The sequence below is a fragment of the Oncorhynchus masou genome, chromosome 19 (assembly GCF_036934945.1).
Source record: "Oncorhynchus masou masou isolate Uvic2021 chromosome 19, UVic_Omas_1.1, whole genome shotgun sequence".
Taxonomy (NCBI): domain Eukaryota; kingdom Metazoa; phylum Chordata; class Actinopteri; order Salmoniformes; family Salmonidae; genus Oncorhynchus; species Oncorhynchus masou.
The window spans coordinates 14,627,032-14,650,768 of NC_088230.1; the positions used below are offsets into that span (position 1 = coordinate 14,627,032).

The 23,737-nt window shown below is 41.6% G+C and overlaps 2 protein-coding genes across 3 annotated transcripts in view; one reads left to right on the forward strand and one right to left on the reverse strand.

Moving 5' to 3' along the window:
- Positions 1-5,154: 5,154 nt before the first annotated feature.
- xrcc3 (X-ray repair complementing defective repair in Chinese hamster cells 3) lies at positions 5,155-19,965 on the reverse strand. 2 transcript variants are annotated; one of them, XM_064925047.1, is made up of 7 exons: positions 19,782-19,965; positions 10,901-11,038; positions 9,037-9,249; positions 8,634-8,788; positions 8,100-8,312; positions 7,656-7,702; positions 5,155-7,345 (listed from the first exon to the last, which is right to left on the reverse strand). In XM_064925047.1, exons 1-7 carry the CDS (start codon positions 19,852-19,854, stop codon positions 7,051-7,053), a joined length of 1,134 nt encoding a protein of 377 aa, XP_064781119.1. In that variant the 5' UTR covers positions 19,855-19,965; the 3' UTR covers positions 5,155-7,050. The 2 variants fall into 2 exon arrangements, with proteins under 2 accessions (XP_064781119.1, XP_064781120.1); XM_064925048.1 differs by lacking the exon at positions 9,037-9,249.
- A 267-nt stretch (positions 19,966-20,232) lies between these two features.
- Positions 20,233-23,737, forward strand: part of brf1b (BRF1 RNA polymerase III transcription initiation factor subunit b) — a 140,253-nt gene continuing 136,748 nt past the window's right edge. Inside the window, exons 1-2 of the mRNA XM_064925051.1 lie at positions 20,233-20,486; positions 20,915-21,123. Of these exons, the coding sequence (XP_064781123.1) occupies positions 20,940-21,123 (184 nt within the window). The 5' untranslated portion in view covers positions 20,233-20,486; positions 20,915-20,939. The remainder of the gene's footprint in view (positions 20,487-20,914; positions 21,124-23,737) is intronic.

Here is a 23,737-nt window from a genome sequence, read left to right on the forward strand (position 1 = left end):
AAACTCAGCCCCGTATCCCCCCCTCCCCATAGGTACGTTGAATTTGAATTAAATATCTCGTAGGCTACAAATAATGCACTCTTGGAAAAAATGAATAATTTGGGGTTCAAAGTGATTGCCACGGTGGGAAACCTTTGGGGGTTATTATTTGTATACTAACATTGTAATGCGTACCTATACAGCCTCTATCAATTGATCTACTGAATATACGACAACATACTTTTATATTAGCCTCTCATCTCCCTCCTTAAAATGTACAAGTTAGTTTTAATGAATCACTTTTTCTTAACATTATGTATATATGTTTATCAAATCAAAGCTTATTCAGTATATCCTAATCAATAAGAGATCCACATATGTCTGCGTAACATCTGCACAGATGAAACAGTATACAAACTAATTTAAATAACAGACATTATTCAGAACTTGTATGCAAAGTTAATGTTACTGTGCTGTGTATGATACATGTGTGATTTTTATTGAGCTGCCCTCTTAGCCAGATCTCACTCATAAAAGAGGTCTTCTGACCTCATTGGGACTTCCTGGATAAAAAAATATATATATATTTTTTAAACGCAGTCCTTGTTATTCCATACCACATTCAAGTAGATTAAAAAAGAGCAATGTTCCATCTGCCTATTTGCTGTTCATTGTTGCATTAAACATGAATTGTCCCTGTGGCATAATCTTGTGGATGATAGAAGTATTTGTGTTCCTTATGGAGATTCCTTCTTCACTCAAAGCTCCACTCCTCAAACACCTGCATTAAAAAAAACTCAGGAAATACAGCACTCACCTGATCTGTACAGGGTAAAGTACATCACAGCACAGTAAAATACAGCTGACTCACATACTGGTTCATTTACTCTGTTCTCTCAGAACTCCATGCTATTGTATGTCTTACACCGCAAAGATCCTCCAATCATACACAAGTAATACAGAGTCAAGAAAGTCTTATTACAGGAAGTAAAACTCATTACAGGAAGTAAAACTAACATTTAGCTCTGTTCTACTGGTGTCTATTTGACCGATGTTTTCAACAAAGGACTTATGTACTGTATATACACTGAGTGTACAAAACATTAGGAACACCTTCCTAATATTGAGTTGCACCACTTTTGCCCTCAGAACAGCTGTAATTCGTCAGGACATGGACTCTACAAGGTGTCGAAAGGGTTCCACAAGGATGCTGGCCCATGTTGACTCCAATGCTTCCCACAGTTGTGTCAGGTTGGCCATTCTTGATACACACATTGAGTGTGAAAAACCCAGCAGTGTTGTAGTTTTTGACACACTCAAACCTCTGCACCTGGCACCTACTACCATACCCCATTCAAAGGCACTTAAATATTTTGTCTTGCCCATTCACCCTCTGATTGGCACACATACACGATCCATGTCTCAATTATCTCAAGGTTTAAAATGCTTCTTTAACCTGTCTCCTACCCTTCATCTACACGGATTAAAATGGATTTAACAGGTGACATCAATAAGGGATCATAGCTTTCACCTGGTCAGTCTGTCATGGATAGAGCAGGTGTTCCTAATGTTTTATACACTCAGTGTATATATGATAGGTGCAGTGAAATGTGTTGTTTTACAGGGTCAGCCATAGTAGTACGGTGCAAATTAGGGTTAAGTGCCTTGATCAAGGGCACATGGACAGATTTTTTTTTTTTTCACCTTGTCAGCTCGGGTATTCAAAACAGCAATCTTTCGGTTACTGGCCCAGCGCACTAACCACTAAGCTACCCGACACCAGACCTATGACTCATTAATGTCAACATTTCAGCGTAGTTACTGGAGGAGAAATTACTAAAATTGTCAATATAGCTCTGCTACTAAACAAGGGTAAGTCTTTAAAAGTAACCTCCTTTCTTCGGGCATTACTGACACAAGAGGCGAGTGTGACTGAGTGAGAAAATGGCTTCCAGACTGTTTCTCCCAGAGGATCTCTCCTGTCCTGTGTGCTGTGACATCTTCAAGGATCCTGTCCTCCTGTCATGTAGACACAGCTTCTGTAAAAACTTCTGCAGGAATACTGGAAAGGGAATGAGTGTAAGGAGTGTCCAGTTTGCAGGAGTGGATCATCAAGACACGAACATCCATGTAACCTGGTTTAGAAAAAAACCTGTGAGGCCAACTTACAGAAGGAAGGTCAAAGAGCTTCAGAAGAGTTGCGTGACAGTCTGCACAGTAAGAAACTCAACCCACTGGTCACACAATGGTTGAATCAACATTGTTTCCACATCCTTTCAATGAAATTACATTGAACCAACATGGAATAGACGTTGCCCTCTTGACCAGATCTCACTCATAAAAGACATCTGTGCCCAGTGGGAAGCTCTTCTGTCTGGAGGATAAACAGCCTGTCTGTTTTGTGTGTCAGACTTCCAGGAAACACACAAACCACAAGTTCTATTCAATAGATGAAGCTACACAGGATAAGAAGGTAATAAGCAAACTACAAATATGGGACTCAGGTCCTCAAGGGTCATTATGTATTCTGGCCTTTGCCTTTTTATCAGAGCAGGTTAATCATGTTTGTGGACTTGTTTTCTATAGCCTTTTAACAACATTAATAAATCAATTGGAGAAATCGGAAATTAGAATCCTTCAGTCTATTGACGCACCCGTGCGTCAATCTAAGTAACACAAAAAAAACATCAAAATCTGTCAGTTTAAGCTAGAGCTATTTTGCATGGGATGCATCTCAATCTACTGCATCTGGCTACGGAGGCCTTCCGCATCTGGGGTGGAAGATGGCTGAGCAACAGCTGTTTGTCAGACCATGTGACATCCCGAAAATCAGTTCTCTCACAAAAACGTCTGTAGCGTCTATTAATTTGGCTACTATTATGACCCCTCTATGGAAAGGGTAGACTCTCACGAACACGATGACAGGACTCGTCTGAAGGTAAATATTTCCTGTGCTTTCTTATCTTCTAGACATAGGACAGACACTTCAAAACATTAATTTATTATCCATTTTTTGATTCTCTTTTACCATTTATGGATGTGTATTCAATGCATTTGAGGTATTAGTAGTAAAGGCCAAATTCAATATTTGATCAAATCATTTTTCTATATATCTTTTTCATACCTAAAGGGGGTCCTAAAATGTAAACACAAGTAGCTAAGTGATCCATGGTATGATCATCTTAGACTTTTAAAGGTTGTAAGCGCTGTGAAGATAATTGGGCACCCCTGAGATGACACTGACTAATTCAATCTTTCTGTAAAGAAAGGTTTTATTTCAGGCTAAACTCAAGACTGAACTTTGGACCTCAGAGGAAAAGCTGGAAGTCTCTACTTTGACAAATAAATCATTTTATTCAGTCCTTCCTTGCCTGAGTAATTCATTTTTAAGCTTAATACAGATTTAATAGATTATCAATATAGTATATAGATACGTACATTTTGGGTCTGATTCTCTGATAAATTAGGCTTAACTGTGCTGTTCCACTGTTACAAATACAGGTAACAGCCAAAATAATGCATCTTAATAGGGAAATGGGCCACCACGAGCCAGAACCGCTTCAATGCACCTTGGCATAGATTCTACAATCTGTCCGGAACTCTATTGATACCCTTCAACAAGAAATTCCATAATTTGGTGTTTTGTTGATGGTGGTGACACTGGCCGTGTCCAAATACCCATAATAGTGTACAATGTACTTAAACTGCATCGTATGTACTCCTCTTCGCATACTATTTATGATGTAAGGTTTAGTAAAAAAGTATGCAGTTTGCCACGGGCGTAGTGTACTACTTTGCTATTGGATTGGGACAGGGAGCTGTTATTCTCTGGTCTTGATAATACTGAGGACAAAAGGAGGTGCAACTCAGGGCAGCAGATAACCTAGTGGTTAGAGCGCTGGGTCAGTAACCGATAGGTAGCTGGATCAAATCCCTGAGCTGACAAGGTAAACTGTTGTTCTGCTCCACTGTTCCCCAGTAGGCCGTCATTGTAAATAAGAATTTGTTCTGAACTGACTTGCCTAATTAAATAAAAGGTGAAAGATAATCATAAAAATATCAATATTAGGAGGGTGTTCATAATGTTTTGTACACTCAATTAAATGTATAAGAAGGGAACAGCAGCTAGAGCTGTTAGCAACTGCCAAAATAATGGAAACACTTGAGTAAATGAGGGATACAAAGTATATTGAAAGTAGGTGCTTCCACACAGTTGTGGTTCCTCAGTTAATTAAGCAATAAACATCTCAAGGTTTGGGTCATGTATAAAAATGCTGGGCAGGACATTATTTTGGCTACCATGGTTATGCCCCCATAGGATGACAGTGCCCCCATCCACAGGGCACATGAGTGGTCACTGAATGGTTTGATGAGTATAAACTAATGTAAACCATATGTCATGGCCATCTCCGTCACCAGATCTCAACCCAATTGAACACTTAAGGGAGATTCTAGAGCGGTGCCTTCAACAGCGGCCGTGCTCCAACTACTCATACTAGCATCCTAAATAGTAGCTTTTGAGTATGCGAACAATAGCATGTGACATTAAAAAAAGTGATATGCTTTAAAAGCCAGGATGTCATACTCATTTCGGCTTCTCATGTAGTATGAATAAATTGTAAACTTTTCGGGAGTTTCTCTCACACACACAAACAAAATTTATTCATACCAGGTAGCTCTCTGAAGGTAAACAAAAAAACATATTGAAGATGGCTAAGACAACGAGCAGTCTCCTGTTCAAATGCAAGTCATTTTTTTTGTCCTTAAAAAGGATCATGACCATTTAATCGTATCTTTGAAAACAGATTGTTATTTGCAGCATGCCGTGCCTTTACTTTAGCTAAATACGTTAACTATGCGCTTTAGTAGTATTTGAAGTTGAATACCCGATAAGCTTGCTGTTGTTGAGCAACAACTTCATATTTAACCTAGCTAGCCAGTTACATATGCGAAGCTGTAGCAAAAGTAGTACACTACGCCCGTGGCAAACTGCATACTTTTTCACTAAACCTTACAACATAAATAGTATGCGAAGAGGAGTACATACGATGCAGTTTATTTACATGGTACACTAGTATGGGTATTTGGACACATATATCATGTACATATCTATATACTATATTGATAGTCTATTAAATCTGTATTAAGCTTAAATGAATTACCCAAACAAGGAAGGACTGAATAAAATGATTTATTTGTCAAAGTAGAGAGATAACAGGAGAGATCCCCCTAGGATTTTTTTTCAGCAGTGGTGGCAAGGGTAAGGGGGGTTCTGTTGCTGCTAGTGCCTGCACAATGATATGCTAGCTGTTCCCATAGACTTCCAGTTATTGAGCCAATGACTATCCATTTAAAAGTACATCTGCAGAAATATATAAAAATGACTTTTGCAGGACACACACAGTGACATACAAAGACACAAAGCCGTACACACACATGCACATTGTGGATAAAGAGTTACCTGACTAACAGAACACAGAGGGTGTTCTTTTAATGGAAGCCTCTCCAACATAATCCAGGTAGAATCAGGGTTTCCCCAGGGCAGCTGTCTTGGCCCATTACTTTTTCAATCTTTACTAATGAATTGCCACTGGCTTTGAGGAAAGCCAGAGTGTTTATGTATGCAAAGGTCTCAACACTATACATGTCAGCTACTACAGCGACTGAAATGACTGCAACATTTGAAGAGTTGCAGTTAGTTTCAGAGTGGGTGGCAATGACTAAGTTAGTCCTAAATATTTCTAAAACTAAAAGCATTGTATTTGGGACAAATCATTCACCAAACCCTAAACCTCAACTAAATCTTGTACTAAATAATATGGAAATTGAGCAAGTTGAGGTGATTAAATTACTTGGAGTTACCCTGGATTGTAAAAACTGTCATGGTCAAACATACTGATACAACAGTAGCTAAGATGGGAAGAAGTATGCCCATGATAAGGCGCTGCTCTACCTTCTTGACAGCACTGTCAACAAGGCAGGTCCTACAGTCCCTGGTTTTGTCGCACTTGGACTACTGTTCAGTAGTGTGGTCAGGTGCCACAAAAAAGTACTTAGGAAAATTGCAATTGGTTCAGAACGGTTCAGCACGATTGGCCCTTGGATGTACACAGAGAGCTGATATTACGAATATGCGTGTCAATCTCTCCTGGCTCAAAGTGGAGGAGAGATTGACTTCATCACTGCTTGTATTTGAGAGGTGTTGAATGCTCCGAGCTGTCTAAAGTAAATGCACGTAAATGCCATTTACTCTTTTTGTGCGAGTGTTTACCCAGCTATCAGGGAAAAATGCACTGAAAGTATAAAAAGCGTTACTTCATTCACCACCAATGGCAATTAGCTTTACCCACCAATTTTATTTACCACTGGATAGAACATCCTCTAACATGTGAAACAAATACAAGACTTTGTCCAGAATTCAATCGTTGCAGATAGTTTTCTGCACTGTTTTCAGAAGTGCATTTGACTTGCAGAGCAGCATGTCCTGGTTGGAGTGATATTACACTATTTAGAAACCGTCAGTGCTGTTGCTAGGATGTGCTGTTGTCAGAACTGATTGGCATACACCACAGGCCTGCCGATTTCTAAATCAAGTGTCAGCTTCCTCCAACAGGAACACGCTGCTATGCAAATGAAACTTCAGAAGTGTAGTGCAAAATATATATATATATTTTTGCAATAGTATATATTACATTCTGTTGTGAAAAGAAAAGCAGAAAATGTATTTAGATTTTTTTTTAAAGGTGGTTTGTCAGGATTTCCATATCATTAGACACATAATACTTTCATACTCTTTCTACTATCTTCCCTCTCCTTTTAAATGCATATAGGCTTCACTATGGAATGTCGAAGCACAAAGTAAGGCAACAGTCCTGCCATCCTGCAGTGTCCACTCTCCTCCAGTGTGCATTCCCTGCTGGAATCACGTCTTGAATCACCTGATACAAAATTCCTTTGTGGATACAATATTGCCAAGAAAACTGCAGAGCATCTAAACAGTGTGCGGGTCCCTATCATTTTCCCATTTGGCACTTTTTTTCTGTATCCTATAACTGTAAAAGTTTATCGGATTTAGGTACCATCGTTCAGGCCCAATTCGCCTGTGGTTTCAAGTCTCTTGGTAACGCTGTTGGTGACGGACCGGGGTCTGTTTGGCAGCCCTCTCACTCCTTCCTCCCACACCCCACACAGGCAGCTGGCTCTGGGGAGGTGGGGGGCGAACACCACCTCCAGCCTGCGAAGGGCGCTGGTACCGCCCTGCTCCCCGGTGCCCACACAGCCCGGGAGGCGGAGCAACATCAGCCTCACCATCACCTGGTTGGCCCAGGCCATGCCCAGGGCGGGCAGCACTTTATTGTCCACCAACCTGAGAAAGAAGCATGTGGACGGACACACACACACACACACACACAGTCCCGTCAATAATGTCTGATCCCTGGCCGTGACCCCACTCTCCGAGGATGTCTCAGGGGGAGCGGGGTATGCAAACACCACTTTTTCCAATTCACACGTATTAATACACACTGCCAAATGTGTGAAATAGGACAAATGTAAGCACCCACCTAATTATTACTACTACTACAACACAAAGACACAAAGCCATACACACACACACACACACCTATACTCGTGTCGCTCTATGCTAGTAAATATACCAGGAGACTCAAACAGCTTACCCAAAGTTACAGTGTGCTGGATCTGGCCCATCCATTACATCTGTCACCTGAATAGGTACGGTGTAATAACTCATTACATTATTTGGAACATACCGCTAGCTTTTGTTCATCTATAGGGTCAGGCTACTATAACATAATTACATTATACAATGCAATATCAATAGAACACATCCAACATCATTCATTTTATTGATCCTTTACTTTAAACAGCAAAGTCACATTGAGATTAACACGTCCTTTTCAAGTGAGCCAAGAATGATAATACATCATCTGACATGCATGTGTAGCAGCAGACCTGGGTGAAATACTCAGAAGTTTCCGGATATACTCAAGTTTGCACTTTGGAACTATTCCAGTGTTTCCCTAATAGTACCAGGAAAACCTAAATAGTCTGATATAGTGCATTTGACCCGGGTCTGCTGAGTAGTTAAGGCTTTTCCCTACCTGGTTGATGCACAGCACCGGGGTACTGTAGTTGTGACTCAGGCGGTGGAGAGTGGCGGCAAAGGCCAGCATGTGGCGGGCTCTCTCGATACCCTCGTCCGCCTGGAACTCGCTGCGGAACAGAGCCGCCACAGAGTCCACCACCACCAGCCGAACAAGGCCCCGGGAGAGCAGAATGGGCACCCGCTGGGACACGCAGGCCTGCAGTGCACCCTGTTGGGACAGCACAGAAACACTGGTCACATGTATATTAGGAAGCACAGGTGACCAGAAAGTATTAGCACAGGTGAGAGGAGAGAGCATATGGTTCTTACAGTCTCACTAGAACAGCTTATGGAATGCTCCTCATCATGTTTGAACCAAAATCTTTTGTATCTTTTACTTCTGCAATAAATGGGAACATAACCCAACTACATATCTACGTCTGAAAAGCCAATTCCAAGTGGACACGTCATGAACTGCTTTCAACCTGTGCCAGTGGCGTTTTATAGTAATTCTCCACTAAAGTGGGTGTCTGTTGCACCATTGTCCTACCAGATCGGCAGCATGCTCTATATAGATGTTGTCGCTGAAACGGATGCTCCGTATCAGGGCCTGGGGAAGCTCTGGCCGCAGCCGAGCCTGCTGGGTAATGAGCTGCCGCAGACGCTTGATGGGAAACGAGTCTTCTGTGCAAATATACACAGCTCCTGCAGGTGTAAAGACACATGCACATACAAAATATCATGCCATAAGCCTCACTATCTGCCAATAATGAAAAAAAGTTACAATATTTAGACAATACGGTTTACAGGCAACAAAGAGCCGGGTCGCATTTATAAGGGCATGCAATGGAAAACGTTTTAAAATGTTTTGCAACAAATTATGTGTTCCTTATTGGAGAGGCTAGTCCAATTCGTCCCTCCCCGATTCAGTCCAATTTAATCCATTAGGTCACCTGAATTGAGCCCTCCATACGCCAGTGGGTACTGCACAGAAAGACACAGCTGCAAGCCAAACTGGGTCTTTCCTGCACTGCTCTCCCCTGCCAGTTCTGTGATGCCGTTCAACGGTACACCACCTCGCAGTAGAGAGTCCAGAACAGGGCAAGCCAAACTTAGCTTGTGCCCAGGTTCCAAAGAGGGACACTCTCCACGGTGCACTTGCAAGGCTGTGTGAAAACAAACAATCCGTTACAAGCCTAGGCTACAATCACTTCCGGGTGGCTGGATACAGTGGTAGAGTGCATCTCCAACTCCGGTTCTGGTGAGTTACTGCGTGTGCAGGCTTTTGTTAATTAATGCAATGCTGCAGAGGACTGAAAATGTCTCGGTTACTTTTTAAACCTCCTGTTTTTGGACTAAAAACTAGGCTACTTTTCCATTCGCCAGTCAGAAAAAAAGTCTGCCCTGCCCTCTCTCACTAGAATGCTAGAAGATGCATATCGTTCAATCTATTGATTGAACAGGCACCTGTCAGTCGCAAGGCGAGGGATGACAAGGAAACACTGCTGATTTGACAATCTGCCCTCTGTCCCACCTCCCGGTACCTGTTGGCAGTGTGATTTGTGCGCAGTGGTTGGCTGCAGTCAAATTTCTTTACATGGAGGAGAGCATGATGCACCTTCATCGTCTCTGTGTGTGAATTTCAGGGCTATATAGTGCGACTATTTTACTCGCACATGCGCCTAAAAATAAAAACATCCCAACAAAATGTTGCCACCACCATTGCTTCACCGTAGGGATGGTGACAGGTTTCCTCCAGACGTGTCGCTTGGCATTCAGGCCAAAAAGTTCAATTTTGGTTTCGTCAGACCAGAGAATCTGGTTTCTCATGGTCTGAGTACTTTAAAAGTGCCTTTTGGCACACTCCAAGTGGGCTGTCATGTGCCTTTTACTGAGGAGTGGCCACTCTACAATAAAGGCCTGATTGGTGCAGTGCTGCAAAGATGGTTGTCCTTCTGGAAGGTTCTCCAGTCTCCACATATGAACTCTGGACGTCTGCCAGAGTGACCATCTGGTTCTTGGTCACCTCCCTGACCTAGGCCCTTCTGCACCGACTGCTCAGTTTGGTCGGCGGCCAGCTATAGGAAGAGTAGTGGTGGTTCCAAACTTCTTCAACTTAAGAATGATGGAGGCCAATGTGTTCATAGGGACCTTCAATGCTGCAGAAATGTTTTGGTATCCTTCCCCAGATCTGTGCCGACACAATCCTGTCTCGGAGCTCTACGGACAATTCCTTCGACCTCATGGCTTGGTTTTTGTCTCTGACATGCACTGTTAACTGTGGGACCTTACATAGACAGGTGTGCGCCTTCCAAATCATGTCCAATCAACTGAAATTACCACAGGTGGACTCCAATCAAGTTTTAGAAACATCAAGGATGATCAATGGAAACAGGATGCACCTGAGCTCAATTTTGAGTCTCATAACCAAAGGGGTATGAATACTTATGCAAATAAGGTTTTGTTTTTGTATTTCTAAAAACTTGTTTTCGCATTGTCATTATGGGGTATTGTGAGTAGATTCATGAGTAAAAATGTTTTGTCAATTATAGAATAGGGCTGTAACGTAAGAAAATTTTGAAAAAGTAAAGAGGTCTGAATACTTTCCGAATGCATGTTGACATGATTTTGCTGTACAAAAAAATCTATGCAAATGTATGGTTTTTGCATCACCTAGTCTAGCCAGCACTAAAACACCTGTCTAAACATAGCTAGCTAGTTGGTGTGTTAGTGCTGGGCCTGAATCAAAATCTGCACACCCAGTAGCTCTCCATGTTTGGAGTTGGAGAACCCTGCAATAGAATAGAGCACGCCTACCTGTTACAGGTGAATGTCTGCGGTAAGAGATAGCAACAGCTGTGTGCAGGTGTTGCACGTCTGACTTTGACAGGTGGGTGAGTCGTTGTAGATCCGGACCCGAGAGACTGAGAATCTCCCTCGCTGATTTCACATTAGCTAAGATCAACATAAATGAATAATGAGCAGACGCACCTACAGCATACATTAACACCACAACGTTGACTAGCAAAGCGAAATGTTATAGATACATTGCCTTCAGATGGTATACACACCTATTGACTTTATCCTAATGTTTTCTATTACAGCCTGAATTTAAAATGGATTACATTTTTTTGTCACTGGCCTACACACTATAACCTGTATATTATTAAAAAAATGAAAAGCTCAAATGTTTTGAGACCAGTATTTAACCCCTTTGTTCTGGCAAGCCTAAATAAGTTCAGGAGTAAACATGTGCTTAACAAGTCACATACTAAGTTGCATGGACTCACTGTATGCAAAAATAGCGTTTAACATTATTTTTTAATGACTACCTCATCTCTGTACCCCACACATACAGATAATTGTAAGGTCCCTCAGTGGAGCAGTGAATTTCAACACAGATTCAACCACAAAGACAAGGGAGATTTTCCAATGCCTCGCAAAGAAGGGCACCTATTGGTAAATGGAAGAAAAAAAATGCAGACATTGAATATCGATTTGAGCATGGTGAAGTTAATTACACTTTGTATGGTGTATCAATATACCCACCCACTACAAAAAGATACAGGTGTCCTTCCTAACTCAGTTGCTGCAGAAGGAAACAGCTCAGGGATTTCACAATGAGGCCAATGGTGACTTTAAAACAGTTAAGAGTTGAATGTGATAGGAGAAAACTGTCGTTACAATTGAGAGTGAAAAGGAAGCCTGTACAGAACAAAAATATTCCAAAACCTACATTCTGTTTGTAACAAGGCACTAAAGTAATACTGACAAAAATGTAGCAAAGCAAGTCACTTTTTGGCCTGAATACAAAGTGTGGTATTGGATATGCTCCAAACATATTATGGAATACCACTCTCCATATTTTCAAGCAGTGATGGCTGCATTATGTTATGGGTATGCTTGTAATCGTTAAGAACTGGTGAGTTTAAGATAAAAAACAAACAGAATGGAGCTAAGCACAGGCAAAATCCTAGAAGAAAACCTGGTTCAGTCTGACTGCCACCATACACTGGAAGATTAATTCTCCTTTAAGCAGGACGAAAACCTAAAACACAAGGCCAAATCTACACTACAGTTGCTTACCAAGAAGACAGTGAATGTTCCGGAGCGCTCAAGTTACAGTTGTGACTTAAATCTATTTGAAAATCTGTCAAGACCTGAAAATGATTGTCTGGCAATGATCAACAACCAATTTGAATTTTGAAAAGAATAATCCAGGAGTGGAAAGCTCTTTGAGACCTACCCAGAAAGACTCACAGCTATAATTTCTGCCAATGGTGCTTCTACACAATATTGACTCAGAGTTGTGAATACTTATGTAAATAAGTATTTCTATATTTAATTTTCAATAAATTAGCAAAAAAATCCCAAAAGGCGGTTTTCACTTTGTCATTATGGGGTATTGTTCGTAGATGGGTGATATATACATTTTTTTAAAATGAGTTCAGAAACATTTGCTTTTTAGGTAAAATTACTGTCATGTTATTGAGGCCAAATTGGAAACCTTATTTGCGCCTTCTCTATTCCAGAACCAGTGGGTGTGCCGGAGTCTTGCCACCTCTCAACTAAGTAAGCGGTTTAAACCTGAAACACTATTCTCCTGCTCTAGTCTGTTTCAGGCATTGCAGGAAGTCCTGAAGACCAGATGTGTGACAAATTGTGTCCCAGCTCAGCTCAATCACCGGACTTAAATAGTCAACATACTGAATCATGGCAATAGGCTATTTGTAATCAGGTAAGAGCTGGAACAAAAGCTTATACACACTCCTGCCATTCAGATCTCGATTGGGGGAGGGGGTATTGATATAATGCATGCTCCACTCTCAAATGCCATGATGCCATGAAAGCCAACCACCCCTCAAGTTACCCCTTATTCCACACTGTGCCTTTTATGCCCCATGGTCCCTCAACTTTGGGCACTGTGGAGCACTCCACCTGATCTCTTTATAGATGCAGACCCAAAGACATTCAAACAGCATTTTGAGAGCAAGCGTTCCAAGTCTCCAATGGTCCCAGGACTGGTTGATGTGCAGTCCTAAATGACCACAAACAATTGACCTACAGCTGGGGTAAGATGCTTCCATCATTCACACACAGTAGACATAAATGTAAACCACCATGTTGTCTACAAAATGCTGTCATCAATAATTAAGTTGTATGCCTTTTATTAGTTAGTCTTTGCTACCATGTGGGTTTTAGCTAACTTGTGCCTGCTAACTGAGGAGTGTTAATTCACCTGTTTCCATACATGTTTCTTTTTAAAACATTTATCTTACAAATGAGTTGTTTAATCTAACTGCTTAACTATTTATCTGTACATGGAATTGTAAGTTGTTTTTTTTACATAAAAAAAAATTTCTTTACAGGAGAATGTCACAACCACTATCTGATGTGTGGAGACATTTTACTACAGCTAATGTAGAAGGAAAAGCTGTGTACATTGGAAAATACTGTGCCAAATCATATGTGAAGAATGCAACAAAGATGCAGAATCATCTGGCCAAGTGCATAAAGTTCCCTCAGCGCTATAGCAAGCAACCTCTGACAAAAGTCCCTCTACTTCTATTTGAGGTGAAGATGATGAATCAGACACCTTATCAATAGCAACAGCTCATGGTCCTCCTGGAATCAGAAGTTTTTTTGACTCATTGGAGGAACGTAGTCAGAGAAATTATGATGAATGTCTTGCTAGAGCTGTGTATGCAACTGGTTCAACTCTGATGCTCACAGGCAATGTGTATTGGAAGAGATTTCTGAATGTTCTTCACCCAGCATAAATCTCTCCAACCAGACATGCTTTATCTACTCATTTGCTGGATGCAGAGTTCAAGTGAAGGTCAAGCAAATCATAGAGAAAGCAGACTGTATTGCAATCATCTCTGATGGGTGGTCGAATGTTCATGGGCAAGAAATAACTACATAATCTCCACCCCTCAACCAGTATTCTACAAGAGCACAGACACTACGGACAACAGACACACCGGTCTCTACTCTGCAGATGAGCTGAAAGCAGTCATCAATTACCTTGGACCACAGAAGGTATTTGCACTGGTGACAGACAATGCTGCGAACATAAAGGCTGCTTGGTCTAAAGTGGAGGGGTCTTACCCTCACATCACAACCATTGGCTGGACTGCTCATGCATTGAATCTGCTCCTCGAGGACACCATGGCACTGAAAAAAATGAATACACTCTACAAGAGAGCCAAGGAAATGGTTTGGTATGTGAAGGGTCATCAGCAATCTACCTCACCAAACAAAGTGAGAAAAATAAGAGCACCACATTGAAGCTGCCCAGCAACACCCGTTGGGATGGTGTTGTCATCATGTTTGACAGTGTCCTGGAGGGGAAGGAGTCTCTCCAAGAAATGGCCATATCACAGTCTGCCGATATGGACAGCCCCATCAAGAGGATCCTCCTGGATGATGTATTTTGGGGAAGAGTGGTAAGCAGCCTGAAACTCCTGAAACCTATAGCAGTAGCCATTGCATGGATTGAGGGAGACAATGCCATCCTGTCTGATGTTCAGACTCCACTTGCAAATGTAAAAGAAAATTCTGTACATCCCTGCCCACTTCACTGTTGCTCCAAGCAGAGGTTACTGTACTTCTGAAATACATCAAAAAGTGTGAAGACTTCTGCCTGAAGCCCATACACGCCGCAGCATACATGTTGGACACCAAGTATGCTGGCAAGAGCATCCTGGCTGGTGAAGAGATCAACAAGGCCTATGGTTTCATCCCTACCGTGTCTCACCACCTTGGCCTGGATGAGGGCAAGGTTCTTGGCAGTCTGGCGAAGAAAAACTTCCAAGCAAGGGCTTTGGGATGGAGATGCAATATGGCAGTAGTGCCAACAAATCTCATCAGCCACCTGGTGGATCTGAGGCTCTTTCTCCGGTTTCCTCCATCATCATCATCCAAATCTCACCAACATCAGTCGCCTCAGAGCGCAACTGGTCCTTCTTTGGGAACACACACACACCAAAGTATGCAACAGGCTGACCAATAGAAGGGTTGAAAAATTGGTGGTCATCCTGGCAAATTTGAGGCTTTTTGAGCCTGACAACAAGCCATCCTCAACAAGGTTGGAAAGTGACAGTGAAGATGAGGCCTCAGTCTGATGTTCAAGAGGTGGACATTGAGGAGGTCCAGGGAGAAGACATGGAAGCCTTAGAGGAAGACAACCACAAAGCTTTAGTCTAGAAACTATCATTTTACAGATGTATGTTGAAAATGTTTTTGGGAGATGCGATGGATCATTCAATATTCCCTTTCGTTGTTTGTGCTGGTCTAATTCGTCAAAATGGAAAAGCATAAGAATCTGTGCGCTCTCAATAATAATAGTTCATATGGTGCTCTTCCCAGGTTTGTGACATTAATGAATTAATAATTTTACTTCAATTCATATGTTATGTATAAAAGGCATATGTACAAATTGTTTACTATTTTGATTTTTTTTAAACAATGTAATTTTTGGAGTTCGGGTGTTTGACGTGATTTGATCGGTGACTAGGTGCATTTTCGTCAAATAAATATACTTATTCATTCATGATTATGGATATATTCTGCAATGAGTTCATCTGGCTTTGAATCTGCAACAGAACATGTCAACAAATTAGTTCTGAATTGCTTTAAAGTTCCACTACGCCGTTGCTAAAATTCTAATGTTTGCCTAATTTCAGTTTGTGACAAAACAAGCAAGAATCATGTTGAGAATAATTGTACCATCTAAAAACACTGTGAAATAACTCTTCTATAACCAAAAATATTGTATTTTCAGCTTTTTTGAAGCTGGTGTACAAAACAAAGTAAACAATGTCAAATATAAACTTAAGAATGGGAAGCATAACAATAGTGCACATAGAACAGCTCTACAGCTTCTTAAACTTGCTTTCAATGATAATGATAGATCTATAAAACTCACATTTCACTGTGAATTGTTCCGGTCGCCCCAAAAGGTTACATATTGCAGCTTTAATACAGCAGTGTATTCTGACACCACGAATTAAAAGTCACAAGAGCATTAGTGAGGTCGAGCACGGATGTTGAGCGATTAGGCCTGGCTCACAGTTGGCGTTCCAATTCATCCCAAAGGTGTTTAATGGGGTTGAGGTCAGGGCTCTGTGCAGGCCAGTCAAGTTCTTCCACACAGACCTCGACAAACCACTTCTGTATGGACCTCGCTTTGTGCACGGGGCATTGTCATGCTGAAACAGGAAAGGGCTTTCCCCAAACTGTTGCCAAAGTTGGAAGCACAGAATCGAGAATGTCACTATTCTGTAGCGTTAAGATTCCCATTCACTGGAACTAAGGGGCCTAGACCATTAAAAACAGCCCCAGACCATTATTCCTCCTCCAACAAACTTTAGTTGAACTATGCGTTCAGGCAGGTAGCATTCGCCTTGCATACAACAAACACAGATTTGTCCATTGGACTGAAGCGTGATTCATCACTCCAGAGAACACGTTTCCACTGCTCCAGAGTCCAATGACAGTGAGCTTTACACCACTCCAGCCGACGCATGGCATTGCACATGCTGATCTTAGGCTTGTGTGCGGCTGCTTGTGCATGGAAACTCATTTCATGAAGCTCCCGACGAACAGTTATTGTGCCGACGTTGCTTCCAGCGGCAGTTTGGAACTTGATTGTGAGTGTTGCAACTGAGATGATTTTTACGTGCTTCAGCACACAGCAGTCCCGTTCTGTATGCTTGTGTGGCCTTCCACTTCACAATAACCACACTTACAGTTGACCGGGGCAGCACTACCAGGGCAGAAATTTGCCAAACTCACTTGTTGGAAAGGTGGCATCCTATGACAGTGCCACATTGAAAGTTGAGCTCTTCAGTAAGGCCATTCTACTGCCAATGTTTGACTATGGAAATTGGACGGCTGCGTGCTCAATTTTATATACCTGTCAGCAATGGGTGTGGCTGAAATAGCTGAATGCACACATTTGAAGGGTGGTCCACATAAATTATATATACAAATTAATCTGACTTCTATTGGCATAGTATGCTGTAAAAGACCAAATGGATAAGACCAAATAACACAAATTATAACACAACATGCAACAATTTCAAAGATTTTACTGAGTTACAGTTATATAAAGGAAATCAGTCAATTTAAATAAATTCATTAAGCCCTAATCTATGGATTTCACATGACTGGCATATCTGTACTCCATCTGTCAGTCACAGATATATATATATATATATATATATTTTTTTTTTAAGTACGGGCGTGGATCAGAAAACCAGTCAGTATCTGGTGTGACCACAATTTTCCTCATGCAGCTCAACATATCGCCTTCGTATAGAGTTGATCAGACTGTCGATTGTTGCCTGTGGAATGTTGTGCAAAGTGCAAGGTGGCTGGATATTGGTGGGAACTGGAACATGCTGTCGTACACGTCACATCCAGAGCATCCCAAATATACTCAATGGGTGGCATGTCTGGTGAATATGCAAGCCATGGAAGAACTAAGACATTTTCAGCTTCCAGGAATTGTGTACAGATCCCTTCGACATGGGGCCGTGCATTATCATGCTGAAACATGAGGTGATGGCGGTGGATGAATGGCACCACAATGGGACTCAGGATTTCATCACAATAACTCGGTTGGTTCAAATTGCAATTGTGTTCGCGGCCCATAGCTTTTGCCTGCCCGTGCCATAACACCACCATGGAGCACTCTGTTCACAACATTAACATGCGTAAACCGTTTGCTTCCACACGACGCCATACACAGCCTGCCATCTGCCTAAGACAGTTGAAACTGAGATTCATCTGTGAAGAGCACATTTCTCCAGTGTGCAGAATGCCATCGAAGGTGAGCATTTGCCCACTGAATTCGGTTACGACACCGACCTGCAGTCAGGCCAATACCATTGGACGTACCGACCGGTTGGACGTACCGACCAATTCTCTGAAACGACGTTGGAGGCAGCTTATGGTTGAGAAATTAACATTTAGTTATCTGGCAACGGCTCTGGTGGACATTCCTGCAGTCAGCATGCCAATTGCACACTCCTTCAAAACTTGAGACAGCTGTAGCATTGTGTTGTGACAAAATGGAACATTTTAGAGTGGCCTTTTATTGTCCCAATCACAAGGTGCACCTGTGTAATGATCATGCTGTTTAATCAGCAAACTGTGCCAATATATCCTTCAAACACCAGCTTCAAGGGCATTATCACTTTCATATAATGGGTTACCAACATAATCATTATTTGACTGACATATTTTCATTAAAAAAAACTATTTTGATTAATTTATTCATACTATTTCATCCTTCCACAAGATATAGTCCTGACACAAATCTAGGATTGCTACCCATAGCCGGCTGTTCGCGGCAGGGTAGCCTAGTGGTTAGAGCATTGGACTTGTAACCGGAAGGTTGCAAGTTCAAACCCCCGAGCTGACAAGGTACAAATCTGTCGTTCTGCCCCTGTACAGGCACTTAACCCACTGTTCCTAGGCCGTCATTGAAAATAAGAATTTGTTCTTAACTGACTTGCCTGGTTAAATAAAGGTAAAGTAAAAAATCAATTTAAAAAAATCATTCGTTCTATCGGCTTGGTTGCCAGAGACGTGACCCAGTCGTTCAGTCTTTTGTTCATTCTAAATGTTCCATTGCCATACTGGCTGGCAACATTCTTATAACCCTTTCTTGCTAGCTAGCCAACTACGCCAGAATAACAGCAAAATAGCTGCATTTGCGTTTGTTTAAGCTGTTTTCTAGTGACATTTAATTGGATACACGCACAACAATGAGCTAATGATGCACGATTTTGCCTGGCATAGAAGATGTGCTTTCTCGTCAGGACACTTGTTCAGAGGAGCTAGCCAACAACACAGCTAACACAATCACTTCAAACTGAAGCTGGAAAGACATCAAACTAGCTGCATTTCATTTCACCTGTTTTCTATTGACATTTCTATGTATACATCCATAAAAATGCTGCCAGCTGATTCATGATTTTGACTGGCTGACTAGATGCCTGTCCGTCATGTTCATTACTATGGGACAGCAGGATATCGAATTTCAATATTGAAACTATGTTGCAAATATCTGAGACATACAGCAAGGTTTATACAAATATCTGCTATTTAAAATCAAATGCTAGTCTAAATGAAATGTCTAGATGCTTTTTATAGTGGAAATCAAATGTATAAATTGGCTGGCTGGGCTGATCACAGTGGATTGCACAGTGAGATGGAACAAAGTAAATAGATATTTTAACATCATAGCTTTAGCCAGTGGTAACTTGTGGAATATACAACTGGGTGGTTCGAACCCTGAATGCTGATTGGCTGACAGCTGTGGTATATCAGTCTGTATATCACGGGTATGAAAAAAAACTTTTAATTTCACAGCTCTAATTACGTTGATAACCAGTTTATAATAGCAATAAGGCCCCTCTGGAGTTTGTGGTATATAGCCAATATACCACAGCGAAGGGCTGTATCCAGGCACTCCGCGCATAGCGCCGTAATTACAAACAGCCCTTAGCCGTGGTACATTAGCAATATAACACACCGCTCGGGCCTTACTGATAAATTATAGACACGGCCTGGAATGCGGTTTTAACCAATCAGCATCCAATATTAGTCCCACCTGTTATATAAAATTAGCTAATGTACGTCTAGCCGAAATATGGCTAGCTAGCGAACGTCCGTTTATTTTTACCTTTCTTTACGGCTGCTATAATCCTTGGGTTGAGCTCCAATTGTTCCCAATCCATATTTCCCATACATACCATTTAGTCTGGGATACATTTCTCTATTCTGTGAGGCATCAGCAAGCAAAATGTGAACGGCATGCCGGTTAACTATTGTGGTAACAAAAACACTGGAGGACTGGCGCGCAAAATACCCGCCCACCAATCGTCATCACTGAGCGCGTCGCACCCGGATTAGTGATGGAAGGAACTAAATTTAAATGTAGGGGTGTACATTTAAAACCTTTTCTTTGAAAGCAATAGCTACTAACTGTAAAGTGATTTCATTATATTTCGGTGTACATAATAATTTGGATACGTAAATAAGAATACTGTGTACATAGTTTCAATAAATTCAATACTCATCCTGAAGTTGTCATCCTTACTCTGAAAATACAATATTTGGTTTAGCTTATGCCGAGTAGGTTTTGCGAAAGTCAAAACACCAAAACATAAGCTACCTCGTCGAATGGGATATGAAATTAGCTAACAATTACCTTTTTAAACGGTATATCGTTGTATCACGTGAACATGTTTTGAGAACAAGCTTTTAGCATATGCACAGTCTTTTTACTATGAGAAAAGAGTTAACCAAGTATCCATAGCGTCTGAAGTGTTTCCTCCTGTACTGGATTTCTTTGTCGCCATTACAAGTACTAGCTAACACCGCGCAGGTATTAAACTTTGAATAACGTCAGATAGTACTTACTAGCTTTATATTTAGCTAGCTATCTCGGCTTTGAAAATTAAATGAAAACATATTTGCCATGCATGTCTCCCCTTCTGCATAACAGTAGTGGGTGTGTGATATCTAGTTGCTAATGTAGCTAGCTAAACATTAAATGGGTTAGCTACTGTTGTGACAATGAGCGCAAACCATGTCCCACGTTACTGTGATCTCATGTCTTTCATGTGTTGTCCGAACAATTTCAGTAATTGCTTGAAAAATATTATCTAAAGCAAAGTTTAGCATGCACATATAGATTGATGGCTTGTCAATGGTGGCCTACTGGTGTAATCAACACATTGCATGGGGAATGTGTAAATACGATTATGTAGCAAACGTTACACAGAAGTGACAAATGATCCTCTTTTGATACAGGATTATTTGGGCGGACACCACAGACATGACTTCCCGCATATGCAAGAACTGTGGTTGTTCCGAGATCGACCTCGATCAGGCTCGGGGCAATGCAGTATGCACGAACTGTGGGTCTGTGCTGGAGGACAACATCATCGTGTCCGAGGTGCAATTCGTGGAGGGCAGTGGTGGGATTTCGTCAGCTGTGGGGCAATTCGTCTCAGCAGATGGTAAGACCTGCATTTTGCATAAAACTTCAGCATCACAAAAAAAAAAAAATAGAGTTTACCACGATGCAGTATTACACATCCTCTGCCCAAATCCATATTTAGAGATGCTAAATATTGCATATGTGAAAATGCACCATATTACATGCAAGCTTGTCTCTGATGTTAGGCAGACAATGTAAGAAAAGTTCTTCACAAATCAAGACAACTGTTCAAATAAGCTTGATGGTATAATACAATTGGGAAGAAATACTTGCAGTTAGATTAAACAATAATGTCATAAGCACTAGGCTACATAAATGTTTCACAAATCAGACAACCTTTATATAAAAAAAAACAGGTTTTGGCTACATCTTGTGGGCTTTGCTAAATGTTTCATAACCCCCATGCTGTTTTCTTATGATTTGAGAAATAGTAACAATAATAAAGCCTTCACAAACCCATTATGAAGTGTTCACCCTGGATGTTGGAATGAAAGATACTGTTCTAAGTTCAGTTAATTGTGTTATGGTCTTGCTGTAAGGTCAGTCATAAAAAAATAATTGCACATCATAAATATGGGAATTTTAAATGAATGATATGCATATGGTTTTTAAGTCTACAATCATGCCACTAGCCCAATATTAAACCTCTGATTAATGAATAAGACAAGGTCTATGGGCATTCCATAGCGACTGCATTTGAGAACTTCTGGTACAATGACTACCTGCTAGCAGCATGTGCCCCATGTCCATAGCTACATCCAAATATAAAAAAATATTCTGGAGACTTCTGATTTAAAATTTAAAAAAAATCAATTTGCATCACTGAACAATGAGCAAGAAACTTAAATCAAATTGGTCACATACACATGGTTAGCAGATGTTATTGCAAGTGTAGAGAAATGCTTGTGCTTCTAGTTCTGACAGTGCAGCAATATCTAACAATTTCACAACAACTATCTAATACACACAAATATAAGGAATGGAATAAGAATATATAAAAATATGGATGAGCGATGAGGCAAGATGCAATCGATGGTATAAAATACAGTATATACACATGAGATGAGTAATGCAAGATATGTAAACATTATTGAAGTGGCATTAAAGTGACTAGTAATCCATTTATTAAAGTGGTCAAAGATTTCACATTTGTATGTAGGCAGCAGCCTCTGCGTTAGTGATGGCTGTATAACAATCTGATGGCCTTAAGATAGAATCTGTTTTTCAGTCTCTTGGTCCCAGCTTTGATGGACCTGTACTGACCTCGTCTTCTGGATGGTATTGGGGTGAACAGGCAGTGGCTCGGGTGGGTGTTGTCCTTGATGATCTTTTTGGCCTTCCTGTAACATCGGGTGCTGTAGGTGTCCTGGAGGGAAGGTAGTTTGCTCCCGGTGATGCGTTGTGCAGACCGCACCACCCTCTGAAGAGCCCTGCGGTTGTGGGCGGTTCAGTTACTGTACCAGGCAGTGATACAGCATGACAGGATGCTCTCAATTGTGCATCTAAAAGTTTGAGGGTTTTAGTTGACAAGCCAAATTTCTTGAGCCTCCAGAGGATGAAGAGGTGCTGCTGCGCCTTACCATACTGTCTGTGTGGGTGGACCGTTTCAGCTTGTCCGTGACGTGTACTCAGAGGAACCTAAAACTATTTCCTGAAGTCCACGATCATCTCCTTTGTTTTGATAGGGGCAGCAGGCAGTAACCAAAAAGGTTGCTCCATCAAATTCGAGCCTGACAAGGTATAAATCTTGTCATTCTGCCCGAGCCATTTTACCCCGGCTGCCGAAGATGTGGATGTCGATTACAGCAGCCGCTACTACTGTTGTGTCTGCAAATTTGACGATTGAGTTGGAGGCATGCATGGACATGCAGTCATGGGTGAACAGGGAGTACAGGAGGGGGCTGAACACACCCTTGTGGGGCCCTAGTGTTGAGGCTCAGCGAAGATGTTTTTTCCTACCTTCACCACCTGGGGGGCGGCCCATCAGGAAGTCAATCGCACAGGGAGGGGTTGAGACGGATTGCCTCAAGCTTAATGAGCTTGGAGGGTACTATGGTGTTGATTGCGGAGCTATAGTCAATGAACAGCATTCTCACATAGGTATTCCTCTTGTCCAGATGGGAAAGGGCAGTGTGATGACATCGTCTGTGGACCTAATGGGGCAGTAAGCAATTTGAAGTGGGTCTAGGGTGACAGGTAAGGTTGATCCTTGACTAGTCTCTCAAAGCACTATATGATGACTGAAGTGAGTGCTACGGGCGATAGTCTTAGTTAATTTACCTTTGCATTCTTGGGTACAGGAACAATGGTGGCCATTTTGAAGAATGTGGGGACAGGAGAGCCCACAGTCCTTGGTAGAGGGCCACGTCGGTGGCACTGTATTATCCTCAAAGCGAGCAAAGGTGTTTGTCTGGAAGCAAGACGGTGTCCGTGACGTGGCTGGTTTTCCTTTTGTGTCAGTGATTGTCTGTAGACCCTACCACATACGTCTCATGTCTGAGCCGTTGAATTGCGACTCTACTTATTCTATACTGACATTTTGCTTGTTTGATTGCCTTGGAGGGAATAACTTTGTATTCAGCCATATTCCCAGTCACCTTTCCATGGTTAAATGCAGTGGTTCTCGCTTTCAG